This window comes from Myxine glutinosa, chromosome 11, assembly GCF_964187855.1.
Source record: "Myxine glutinosa chromosome 11, kmMyxGlut1.1, whole genome shotgun sequence".
Lineage (NCBI taxonomy): Eukaryota > Metazoa > Chordata > Myxini > Myxiniformes > Myxinidae > Myxine > Myxine glutinosa.
Window position 1 is genome coordinate 51810415 of NC_136271.1, and position 13602 is coordinate 51824016.

The 13602-nt window shown below is 43.1% G+C and overlaps 1 protein-coding gene across 1 annotated transcript in view; it reads left to right on the top strand.

Moving 5' to 3' along the window:
- Nucleotides 1–13602, top strand: part of LOC137436666 (rho GTPase-activating protein 18) — a 92042-nt gene that overhangs the window by 50184 nt on the left and 28256 nt on the right. The window contains exons 6-9 of the mRNA XM_068130661.2: nt 3735–3921; nt 6449–6540; nt 6882–6959; nt 11462–11621. Coding sequence (XP_067986762.1) covers nt 3735–3921; nt 6449–6540; nt 6882–6959; nt 11462–11621 — 517 coding nt within the window. The remainder of the gene's footprint in view (nt 1–3734; nt 3922–6448; nt 6541–6881; nt 6960–11461; nt 11622–13602) is intronic.

The window sequence follows — 13602 nt, forward strand, 5'->3', positions numbered from 1 at the left end:
AATACGTTTAAAATTCAATGTATATACTTGTACAACCACAACCACAGCTACCCAATGGGGGCAGACAATACTTATGGCTCACTGTTGAGCATTCACAAAACACTAGGGGGGAATGTCCCTCCAATTACCACCACAGCTGTGGAAAATTCCACATTCCACCCCTTACCCCTCATAGGGTCACGAACCACCTCCCCCATCCCTCACATGATCATGATTCCCTTGTCACATGGATCACACACTCCCCATCCCCCAGACATGGTCACAACCCTCCCACCCCAGCACACAAACATATGGTCACGAACCCCTAACCAAGCGTGTACAACACTTAATGGATCTTTTGCACATGGGACTCAACAACCAACTCAAGGACCATGGAGAAAATGCACTTTTTTACATTTTCATTACAACCTAAACAAACCCCACAGCTTCGTAAAATTGTTCAGTGTTTATTTACATTTACAACATTCAGAGAAAATACTTTGTTTTATTTTCCATTGACCTCGGTGTCGTTCATTGACTTTGCATGAATCGACTCCCAAGAAACAAAATAATTCCAACTGGACCCAATTGCTTTTAAAGCACCGGTCCACACTCCAGCAGGTGCGACAAGCATCCGTCATTGACGGCTCGCTGGACCTATTCCAGGAGGTCTTGGAACCTTTCCCACCACCAGGTTTGTCCAATGAATCGTTTGTTTGGATTTTCAAATTGGGCAATGAAAACCTAAGAAAGAGACGATATCTATTTCCACCTTTATATAACGCTGGTGTTGGCTTAACGGTTAAGGTGGCTGGCTTAGGATCTTTATGGTCTTGACTTCGAGTCCTTGCCATGCCGTTGAATTAACACCAGGTGGGGTTGACTCAGCCTGTCATCCTTCCGGGATCGGCGAAATGAGTACCAGCTTACTGGGACGAATGAACCATTCGAGTGTCCTGCATCGGAGTGGCGACTAGACCAACATTGTGCCCAATAGTCAAGAAACTGCTTTGGCAGCCATATATGTATCTGAAGATGCAGACATGAGTGATCTCTCATATATACTGTGTGTGTGTGTGTGTGTGTGTGTGTGTGTGTGTGTGTGTGTGTGTGTGTGTGTGTGTGTGTGTGTGTGTGTGTGTGTGTGTGTGTGTATATATGTGTGTGTGTACATATACATTTACATATATAATATATACATACATTTACATATATAATATATACATACATAATATATACATACATTTACATATATAATATATACATACATTTACATATATAATATATACATACATTTACATATCTAATATATACATACATTTACATATATAATATATACATACATTTACATATATAATATATATATTTACATATATAATATATACATACATTTACATATCTAATATATACATATATATATATTTACATATATATATATTTATATATATATATATACACACATACATTTACATTTTTAAATATATATACATACATTTACATTTTTAAATATATATACATACATTTACATATATAACATATACATACATTTACATATATAATATATTGTTGCGGTTTTGAGTCTGTCAAGTGAGTTTAATAAAGGTTAAAGTCTGTCCCCCATAGTTAGTCACACAAGCAACATGCAGCCTCGCGATAGTATAGTTATGTCTTAGTATTTGTGAGCTTAGTTCCTCTCCTTTGTTAATTCTGCGTTGAGTAGGAGCCAGGAAAATAGGCCCTACTGCCACCGATCATCTTACGTCCGTAGCCTCAATCCAGTTTGTTAACGTTGGTTCATATTGGGCGAGCTAACACGAGGGAGGCAGAGGAGGATCGGGGCGGAGTCGAGGCAGAGCGGCAGGAGCGATGACGGTAAGCATGAGCCGCCAATCAGAGCTCAGAGGTGGTGGCGTCAGAGGGCGTGGTGAGAAGAGTCTGGTGAGTTCCAGGAGGTTCGAGGGGCGTAGCTATAAAACCCGCCCTCGACAGGACTTACAGAGGGAGCTTGTGGTAAAAGGACTTGCAGAGGGGGGGGGGGGGGGAAGAGAGAGAGAGAGAGAGAGAGAGAGAGAGAAAAAGAAAGAAAGAAAGAAAGAAAGAGAGAAAGAGAAAGAGAGAGACAGACACACAAGAGGACTCACGTTGTGCTGCCGGATGAACTTGATCATTGCACGACAACGTGCGCGCTAACCAAAACCAAGTGTATTGAAGAAGAGGAGTTGGTCTTTACATATACGCGGGCGCAGCCAGGCGCGTTTATAACGAAATAGCGCATTTCAGCCGCGCGAGTAAACGAGGCTGAGTAACCGCCAGCCGCGCTAAAGTCCGCCCTCTACCGTTCCGCCCGATCATCATCCCTTTGTTCGAGAGACACGCTACGGGTCCCTGCCTTTGCCTGCCGCCATCTTTGCGGGACGTGCCGGGGACCGTGGAGAGCTGGATGAGGACCATCTCTGGACGCGTTGGGGAACACCTGCCCATCTGCAATCCCCTGTGTGAGTGTGAGTGAGACGGGCCCGTTGTCCCAGGGATAAGTTAAGACTGTTTAAGGATTACTCTGAGTCTCTTCGTCCTTGAATCGGGTTCCACTAGTTAAGACTGCGCGGACCACATGTACGCAATCCGCTCGGCGCACCAACATCACACGTGGTTCGTGCGAGACTTGTTTCCTTGCTCCCAGGGCAGCGCGGATACTTAGGTACGAGCGAGAAAGTAGTCCCGAAACCCTACTCCGCGTGTGTCCGGGAGGGACGTAATAAGTCTCGGTTCCGCCAGGCCCAGTCAAGACAAGGGGATTAATCCCCCCTTGATAAGGGGAAGAAGGCCGGCGTAGAGAACCGTAACAATATACATACATTTACATATATAATATATACATACATTTACATATATAATATATACATAGTTACATGTATAATATTTACATACATTTACATATACTAGGGCATGCCCGTACTATATCTATATCTAAAATTATATCCCCCCCTCTATTTACATGAAATGGTTTGGTTCATGAAATGTTTTGGTCAATTCGCAACGCCAAAGCGAACGGCGAACGCTTTACATGAAATGGTTTGGTGCATGAAATGTTTTGGTCCATTCGCAACGCCAAAGCGAACGGCGAACGGCTTGCGAGTACAGTAACAATCCCCCCGGGGTTTTTATTAGTTTTAAAACATAGTTTAACGCCAACATAGCGCCAACATAGTTTGCAAACGTGAAATAAATGAATACGCTCTCAAATGTGCCATCCGAGGCAGAGTGTGTCCGCCACGTTCGGCACACGCGACGCGATAGCTCGCTGCTCTCTGATTGGTTGAATCGTTTTTTGGACATAGCTCGGTAAGTAATTGTCCGATTAATATGAAACCTTGAAAAGGCACATCCTCGGGTCCCCAGCAATATACCTGGCAAGTTTAAAGTATATCGGACCCGTGGTTGTCGAGAAACAGCGGTCACAGACAAACAAACGTACAAACAAACACACAGAGATTACTGGAATTATAGATAGATAATATTTACATACATTTACATATATAATATTTACATATATATATATATATATATATATATATATATATACATATACATATACTGTATATATATATATATATATATATATATATATATATATATATATATATATATATATATATATATATGAATTATATCGAGGAGAGACATCATACAAGTGGAATGCCTGGAAGTGGTTTCCGACAATCAGAGCACACACAGCATGGCGACTTGTGTTGCAGAGAAACGGTTTCCTGTCCAAGATCACTGGAGTGTGGACCGAGAGGTTGGGTCGAACCCGCATCAAAGATCTCTCACTCCAAGATATGAAAAAGGTTCGATTCTTGGCGCTGATCGAGCTCACCGCTTTCTTCGACGCACTCGGCATCGATCTGAAACGCAGCAAGGCAGTTAGAGCGAAGGTCAAAGGTGAGGATCGCAGCTCTGCAAGGATGGGGCCAAACTCCAAATCCCCTTCTGTTCTGTACTGCTTTACGGGTCCGGTTTCACGAAGATCGATCTGAATATTACGCTAATTACATGGATATTTAGAGAATACTTTTGTACAATGGGCCGATACATGATTGTGCATTTTGCATCACATACTCATCAAAATGCATGTTTTATGTGATTTATAAATTAACTAAAAAGGGCCGGTTTTGGTTCCTTGGTCACATGTGGAGTATCCTTCACGTTATCTTGGGTCCACCCATACAGGTGCGACTGATTTTATTTGTCTGCTCCCAATCGACGTATTCCATGTTTTACGATCAAATGCATTGTCTTGTTATTCAATATTGAATGTCTCGTAAGGATATACATTTCTGACCTTGGCGAAAGCTGTCATCTGCATATTACCATAACTCAGAAGTTGCCCGTGCCCACACGGGATTCTAAACAGGGTAGGGATGGAGAGGGCAAAAATGCAACTGGCATCTTCTGTCATCGAGCTGGTAATTTGGGAGGAATAATTCGCATTTATTGCTACATCTGATGCAATTTTAATTCTCTAATGGTGGTGAGGTGCTCCATTTGAAACTGTTTGTTTGATACATGCAGTTTTTGATGCCTAGGGTCCGGAAAAAAAATTGTATTGGGATCAAAGCCAGTGAGCAGTTACAAAGTAGTGTGCGGGCGGGTACGATGAGTTGGGGATGGGAAGGAGATGTTGGAAAAGGAAAAATGAGAAAAGTGATGGTAGGAGCTAACATCGGGCATAAAAGTGAGGGTTTCAGTTTGGGCAGAAAAGGGAGGGGTTAAATTGAGGCAGAAAAGGGAGGGGTTAAATTAGAGTGAAAAATGGAGGGGTTGAATTAGAGTGGAAAAGGGAGGGGTTAAATTAGAGTGGAAAAGGGAGGGGTTAAATTAGGGCAGAAAAGGGAGGGGTTAAATTCGAGTGGAAAATGGAGGGGTTAAATTAGAGTGGAAAAGGGAGGGGTTAAATTAGAGTGGAAAAGGGAGGGGTTAAATTAGGGCAGAAAAGGGAGGGGTTAAATTCGAGTGGAAAATGGAGGGGTTGAATTAGAGTGGAAAAGGGAGGGGTTAAATTAAGGCAAACACAGGCCAAAGGTCAAGAAATGTCAAATTTCTGAAATCCTCAATTTTCATCCGATTGACTTGGAATTTGAACAGGAATTGCATATCCGGTCACTTAATTCAAACCACCAATTATTTTTGAGGTTGTTGTTTTTTCGGTCCCCTTTTTGAAGCAATGTTTTACGGCCGGATGCCCTTCCTGACGCCAACCCTTTTTGCCGCCTTTTAACGACAAGCAGGGAATTACCAGTGAACTGGTACTCAATTTGCCGACCTCGGAAGGATGACAGGCTGAGTCAACCCCCCTGGCGTTAATTCAGCGATTGACCGGGATTCGAACCCAGGATCCTAAGCCGGCACCCTAGCCGCTAGCCCAACACCAGGGACTATAGAGGTCAACATAGGCCAAAGGTTAACAACTTATTTTAGGAATTTCACAAGTATTGTGCTATGCATGACATTTCTTGTTTGTTTGTCCGGGCAATGTCTCAGCCATCAATCCTTTGAGCTGGGAAGCTGATATTTGGACACTACACGTCAATGACCAAGTGATTTGGCTGTAAAGGGCATTTTTGATTTATCGATCAATAAATTAATCGATTAAAGACTTAATTAATTATTTTTTAAAGTTACAGATTGAAACGGTGGTGGTTTAGGTATTCAATTAGCCAATTGATTAATAATTTAATTATTTTACCATTATTATTTTTTTCCTTTCATTATTAATCATTTTTTAATTTCTTTTCTCATCTGGGCAATATCTCAGGCACCTTTTGGGTTAGGAAGCTGATATTTTGACACAACAGTGACCAAGTGATTCGGTTATAGGGGGTATTTTTGATTTATTGATTAATCAATAAATCGATTAAATATTTAATTTTTTCAATTAATTATTAATTTAATTAGTTTGCAAAAAGCTACACCTGCAAATGAAACAATGCTGGTTTAGGTATGCTATTAGCCAATTGATTAAGAAATTAATGATTTTAGGATTATCATTTATTTATTTTAATTATGCAATTAATCAATTAATCATTTAATTATTGTGCACTGCTCCCTCCAAATTTCGTCTCCATGTGCTGCATGGCGGCATTGCCAGGTGCTGAAGCCGCTCCGGCAATGCCGCGTGCTGGAGAATATGTTATTTTTTATTTTCCATGGGGGTGGTGTACTTTGAATGTACCTGTACTTTTCTCGTTTCTTGTGAAGTTTCAGAATGGCAGGATATCTGTGCTGAAAACAAAACTGGTGTTCCGATGAAAGGGGAGCAAGGGACGCTGAACCATGAAGCTTGCTGTCCTAATGGAATGGCAGATCTTAAACTTGGAAAACAGATTGGATTAATGGAATGAGGATGCGATATGAGCATGGTGGGCTATGTGACCTTTTGCTGCATTCTTGCATGTTGATTCACTTGCAGAAGGAGGGCTTTTTGGAGTACCTCTTTGTACGCTGCTGGAGCAGGATCAGAAACGAGTTCCTGGGACTAGGGTTCCTCTTATTATGCAGAGGGTAAGCACAAGTGTTTGCAAACATCCTAAACAAAAACACCTCACTCAGAATCACGCACATCATGGCGATGCGAAGTGCACCTGTTAAAGTGCGTAATGGCAGTATACACCCTTCCAAAACCTTAAATGTGCTCATGCAGCGACATGCTTGGCATAAGGAGCTATTATTTACCATGGGGGCACCGATGTGCAGTGAGATTTCACATTCATCCAAATGTAATGAACCGTTCTGGGTTTGTGAACTAGAGGATGGAGCATCCTGGGACACAGCAGGTAAAAATCAGGCCGTGCCATCTGCTGGCATTTTTGGTAAACCTGCTTCTTTCTTTTCATTTTCTACAGCTGTTGCAGCATCTGGAAGATTATGGTTTGTGCACAGAAGGAATCCTTAGGGTTCCCGGGTCAGTGGGTCGAGTAAAGGTAAGGACATCTCAGAGGTTTCTGCAACACTTGCTTGGGAAATTACGTCTATCTATTTTCGGTTCCTATGAGTTGGATTTATTTATTACCATTAATTGAGAGACCTCATTATTGGAGAGGTCTAACTATGACCATTGCAACTCTTGGAAAAGGCAATATAATGGGAGCATGCTCACCAATGATTATTAAATGATTTTTCAAGGTATGCTTATTTAATACAAACATATCTGTAACTAAAAGGCTTACCGGTACTTCTCTGTAACTATTCCCATTAATGAGGAGACTATTGGCTTCGTCTGTAAAACAGACTGGTAAATGGACCTGACGTGATACCTGTGGAAGTTCTGACAATTGTTCAGCCCTTTACATTTTGTGGAATAAAAAAGCATGGAGTGGTACATACAGAGGAGTGCAATAAGGCCTACACACAGAGAGTAAGGGGACCTAGACGGGGAGCGTAAAGAGGGCTTAGATGGGGAGCATAAAGGGAGCCTAGATTGGGGATGGAGGAGGAGGATGGGGTCTAGACAGGGAGTGTATTAAGGCTTTGTTTGATGGCAAGTGTGCAAAATAAGAAGTATTCAGAGCACTCGATCCAGTGAGACATAAATTTCTCGTAGAGTGAAAGACACTGCAGCAGATCAGGAACCAAGGCACAGAGCATCCTCACTTTGAAAAGATGTTATTTAAAGTGGACCAGTTCAGCCTTAAAAAAGACATGACAATGTTTCTTGAAAAATCCTCATTTATACAACTGGGAAAACTTCGCTAATTAAGAGTCGTACAGGCAACAGCCACTGTAGTTGTTTATAAGTACAGTAAATTAATCCCGTCACGGGGGAATTATATTCCTGAAAAGTGCCGCAAAATCCAAAACCACGAAAGTTAATATTTAAACCTCATGGGAAAATGGGGTTAGATTCCTCGACTTAGAGAAACTGTAGAGGAAGGGGGCCGGCAGCCAAAAACAAACATATCACTCTTGAAACTAGAACGCCACTCATTCGAGCGCATACCTCCATCAGGCTGAACAGTTTGGATCTGGATCTGAATCTGAACCAAAAGCTAATCGGCTTGTTTTTGTCACTTACCTAACTCATCCACCAAGTTTTGTCATGAGTCGTCCACACCTTTTTGAAATATCGTGCCATATATCGTTTTTGGCCCTATCACTCAATGGTGAAGAATCACTTGGATTTAAAAAAAACATTTGTATCCGGATCCAGATCTTCACCAGAATCAAATCGATTCGTCCTTGTCACACATTCAACCTGTCCAACAAGTTTCATCCGAATCCGTCCACAACTTTTTAATCCAGCTCATAGTTAGACAAACAGATGGACAAACAGACAATGGTGAAAACATAATTATTTTTTTTTGGTATACAGAATCGAGACTCGTGTAAGAGCTAACACATTGAACATGGAAACATGCACAGACACGTAAAACATACAATGAAGGGAGCGGGAGACAAGATGGGGAGAGAGGGGGAAGCACACAAGCACAACAACAGCAGAGAACAGGGACATCGGTAGATCTGTGGAAGGTGGAGGGCTGGGGGAGGAGGGAGGGATATTTGGGGGAGCATCCTGGGACACAGCAAAAATCATCCTGCAGGAATATTTGGGGGACAGAGCGCAGGGGGAGCAAGGCTGGAGAGGAGTCGGTAGAAGACAGAAAGACCACCAACCTGCCTGTGGTTAGAGAGGCCCTCAGAATCAGCTTCATCGCAGGAGATTCCAATGATTCTGAATGCTTTGGTTTCAACCGCGTGAAGCCGAGGTACGTGTGAGGCAGGAGCGCCAGCCCAGAGGGGAGAGCAGTATTGAGCTGTGGATGAAAGCTTTGTATGTGGTGAGGAGCTCAGAAGTTCCCAGAAAGGACTTCGCAAGATGGAGGATGCCCAGTCGGCGACTGGATTTGGAGGACAGCTTGGAAATGTGGTTTTCCCAGGAAAGATCATGGCAGATAGTGAGACCCAAAAGCTTGAGTGACAGAACTTTCGTCCACCTTAGGTAATGTACGAGTAAAATAAATAATGAACATGTAAACACTGAAATAAACATGTGATTTAAATATAAATCAGCTTTACGATGATGTCTTGTTTTTTCTGCAACAAGGTTTTTTTAAAATCTTGCGACAAAGTCTCGTTTATGTGCTTCTGAACGTCTTATCTGCACTGAAGCACATAAAACGTGACCCCTCCCTTCTGTAATGTGTCGAAAGCACCCAACATTCCTCCCATATTAATCCCTGTCCCTTTGTAATCTGTCTATGTGTTTCTTTTATAAATCATACTGCAGCTCTGCAAACCAGCGAAACCTCCCCTAGAGGAAGGCGATATTATTTCGCACAAGGTCATCGCTTTTCTCTGCCTTTTTGCAGTAGATTAACTTTTGCCATCATTTTATGCTGAGGCACCTTTATTAAGTGCAAACACACAATGGGTAAGCACAAACACTATTGTGGTATACACGATGAGAGTTCAGCGAAGTGTTGTTGCAAAAACTCATCCAAAAAACCGCAGATGGTCGAAATGATGCCCTGCGATAACCAAATAGGTATGTAGAGAAGTTTCCCACGATTGGTTGAAATTGCGAAACCGAAACCCGCAATATCTAAGGGTTTACTGTACAATATAATAGCCAATTTGGCAAAGTGACAAAACAAATGCCCCGGAAGAGGAAGGCATGGTTTACTTCCACATAACCATCTAGCCCAGGCAGATACCTAAACAGGTGAAAGTTATTTTCCCCAAGAGTCGCTATCTGCTCTGTCTTTGGCCAAGGGTCAACGTGTGGCCCTGAATGGATTTCTCTCATCTCCCCTTCCCGTTCAGGCTGGAGTTCCCCAAGGCAGTGTGCTGGGCCCTGTGCTTTTTCTGGTCTTTATCAATGATCTCTCCGACTCTCTGGAAAATCCTCTGTATCTCTTTGCTGATGACTCCACTCTCTGCCGCTCCATTCCTCTTCCCTCAGATCGGCAGTCTGCAGCCTCCTCACTCTCTGAAGACCTGGACAAAATCACAGACTGGTCAAACATGTGGAACATGTCTTTCAATCCTGACAAATCTCACACTCTTACTATGTCTCTCCGAAAAGATCGACTGGACAACCCTCCCATCTACTTTCTCAACAATCCTCTCCAAGAAGTTCTGTCGCTCAAGCTTTTGGGTCTCACCATCTGCCATGATCTTTCTTGGGAAAACCACATTTCCAAGCTGGCCTCCAAAGCCAGTCGCCGACTGGGCATCCTCCATCGTGCGAAGTCCTTCCTAGGCACACCTGAGCTCCTCACCACATACAAGGCTTTCATCCGCAGCTCAATGGAATACTGTTCTCCCCTATGGGCTGGTGCTCCTGCCTCACACCTGGCTCGGCTTCACGCTGTTGAATCCAAAGCTTTCAGAATCATTGGAATCTCCCACGATGAAGCTATCTCTGAGGGCCTTTCACTCACTCACCGCAGGCAGGTAGGTGGTCTTTCTGTCTTCTACCGACTCCTCTCCGGCCTTGCTCCCCCAGCTCTCTCTGTGCTCTGTCCCCCAAATATTCCTACAGGTCGCACAAGATCTGCCAGCAACCCTCTGATGGTTAAACTGCCGAAATCTCGGCTCTCTGCTCACCTTCACTCTTTCATTCCTCTTTTCTCCCGCCTCTGGAACAAACTCACACACTCACTTCAATCACACTCCTCCCTCCAGGTCTTCAAAACAGCTGTTCACCACCATCTCTTATCTTCCCCCATCCAAAACCTTGATCTTTTCTACCCCCACTAATTCACCCCAGATCCACCTTGTTTGAAATTCCAACTTCTTTCCTGGAAGTCTTGGCAGTGTCCATATGTTTTATACCTCTCCCACCCCCCCCCCCCCCCCTTCCCATGCCTCACCCCCAAAGCCCTCTCCCTCCCACAGTTCTCTCGATGTCTCCATGTCTCTCGGTCCCTGCTCTCAAATGTTGTGTTTGTGTCCTTCCCCCTCTCTCCCCATCTTGTCTACCGCTCCCGATGTTATTTGTTTTGTGTGTCTGTTTGTCTTTCTGTGTGATTAATGTTCGCTCTTTCACGAGCCTCGATCTTGTATACCAAAAAAAAAAAAAAAAAAAAAAAAAGGTCGTCGCGCACCCTGAGGTTCAAGTGTGGATGTTTTTTTCCCCCCGAACGGCTGCTGCTTACCCTGAGGTCCACACACGCAACATATTTGTCAAGTTGTGCACGAGATACAATATAAACAATAAAAAAACATGGAAATGAATCGGGTAATTATTCCCAATTTTTTTTTTACACTTTTAATATTATTGCATTTTTCCTTCTCCAGAAACTTAAGTAAACTTTAGGGAGTTCTACTGCGTTTTGGTATTTATAGCACAATAGATAATCATCAAAATCAAATGTATTTTAAAGCGCTATTTTCACTTCCTAACACTAATGTTTCAATGCCCCTTTCTGCTAAAGTTATCTTTCTACCCAAGGGACATCCTTGAATTTCCTGTGCCTCACAGACTCTGCGCCAGGACTTGGAAATGCACTTTTATGGGAGGACCTTTGACTGGGATGCTGTGCGTGGCAACGATGCAGCGACTTTACTCAAACTGTTCTTACGAGAACTACCCTTCCCATTGCTTACCCTTGAGTACCTGGCGGCTTTTACTTCAATCCAAGGTGTGCACATCGTGGTTAGGGCTCCTTGGGCCCGGTGACTGACAATGCATTTCATCCTTTGGAGACAGAATCTAGGTTGTTGGGAACATACATGCATATCGATGGAGGTCACACAAAGTAGTTGGAGACACTTTTTGTTGGTTATATTTATATGCTGCACTAGCAGTCACCCATTGCAAAATCAACGGGCCTAGATGCTTTGAATAAGGTAATTTGAACTTTGAGAGTTATTCACGATAAAATAAATGAAATAAATTTAATTGTTAAATTGTGATACAGATGATGTGTCATTAAAATAAAACACTGCCTTGCTGCTCCCTTAAGGACTAGGTGTTTCTAGTAGATTGTAGTAGATCACCGCAGCAGATTTCAATTGATGTAGATCGTAGTAGATCACCGCAGCAGATTTCAATTGATGTAGATCGTAGTAGATCACCGCAGAAGATTTCAATTGATGTAGATCGTAGTAGATCACCGCAGCAGATTTCAATTGATGTAGATCGTAGTAGATCATCGCAGCAGATTTCAATTGATGTAGATCGTAGTAGATCTGATGTTGGGAGCCCTGGTGTTGGGCTAGCGGCTAGGGTGCCAGCTTAGGATACCTAGGATCCAGGGTTCGAATCCCGGTCGATCGCTGAACTAACGCCAGGGGGATTGACTCAGCCTGTCATCCCTCCGAGGTCGGCTAATTGAGTACCAGTTCACTGGTAATTCCCTGCTTGTCGTTAAAGGCGACAAAAAGGGTTTGCGGCAGGAAGGGCATCCGGCCGTAAAACATTGCTTCAAAAAGGGGACCGAAAAACAGCAACAACCACGGTCCCCGAAAAAGGCCAACCCCCGCTTGCGGGGAAAAATGGCCTCTAAAGGTGTTTTTTTAATTTTTATATCGTAGTAGATCACCGCAGCAGATTTCAATTGATCCGGATTGTAGTCGATCACCGCAGCAGATTTCAGTCGATAACCGACTACGACGACCACGACACGAAAATAGAAATATCAAACATCGTGCTCTATATCGAGCGGGACCACCGGTCCATCGGGATGGGTTGCAGTGGGTAAAAGGTAGCGGGGAGGGAGTTTATTTTGGTTAACCGCACAATTTTTGCACATTATTATATAGAGACATGCTGATCAGGTAATTAATGAATAGTCCCAATTGGGACAGACGCTTGTCTCCCGATGGAGGGCGGTCATAGTCGAGCTGCTTTAGGTGATGAAGGTGGTCTTTTGGTTCTAAAGTGTCTTGAGGGTTCTAAAGAGGCTTAAAGAGTCTTAGGGGTCTTAAAGTTTTTTTTATGGTTCTAACAAGTCTTAGGGGCTTTCGGGAGGGTCTTCAGGGTCTTAAGAGTCTTAAGGATCTTGAGGGTCTGAGGGGTTTGGTGGGTCTTAAGAGGTTAAGAGGTTTGTGGGCCCCCCCCCCCTCTTCCCATGCCTCCTCACCCCAAGCCCTCTCCCTCCCACATATCTTCCAATGTCCCTGCTGTCCATCTTGTTCTCCCGCTCCCTTTATCATGTTTTATGTTTTATGTGTCACTTTATCTTTTTTGTGATCAATGTTAGCTCTTACACGAGCCTCGATCTTGTATACAAAAAAAAATAGGGGATTTAAAAAAGCGTCTTTGGGCTTCTTGAAAAGCGCTATATAAAATAAATGTATTATTATTATTATTATTAAATGAAACAACAATGAAACAACTTGTGAGATGACGGAATTTTCTATATATGATGGACATACAAACATAGATCACATTTTGAGTTGATTAGCTAATTATCTCACCAGCTGGATGGAAATAAAAAGGGCTCCAGTAGTTTTTACGCATCAACATCATGAATCATCACGCCGAGTTTCAAAACCCATTGTCTGACTGACGGAAGGAGGGGAGGAAGGACGGACTGACTGAAGGACATTGTTCTGGCCTTAACAGCTCATCTCAACTCCGTCGTAGACCAGCTAAAAATCGAAACCCTGGTTGTCTTA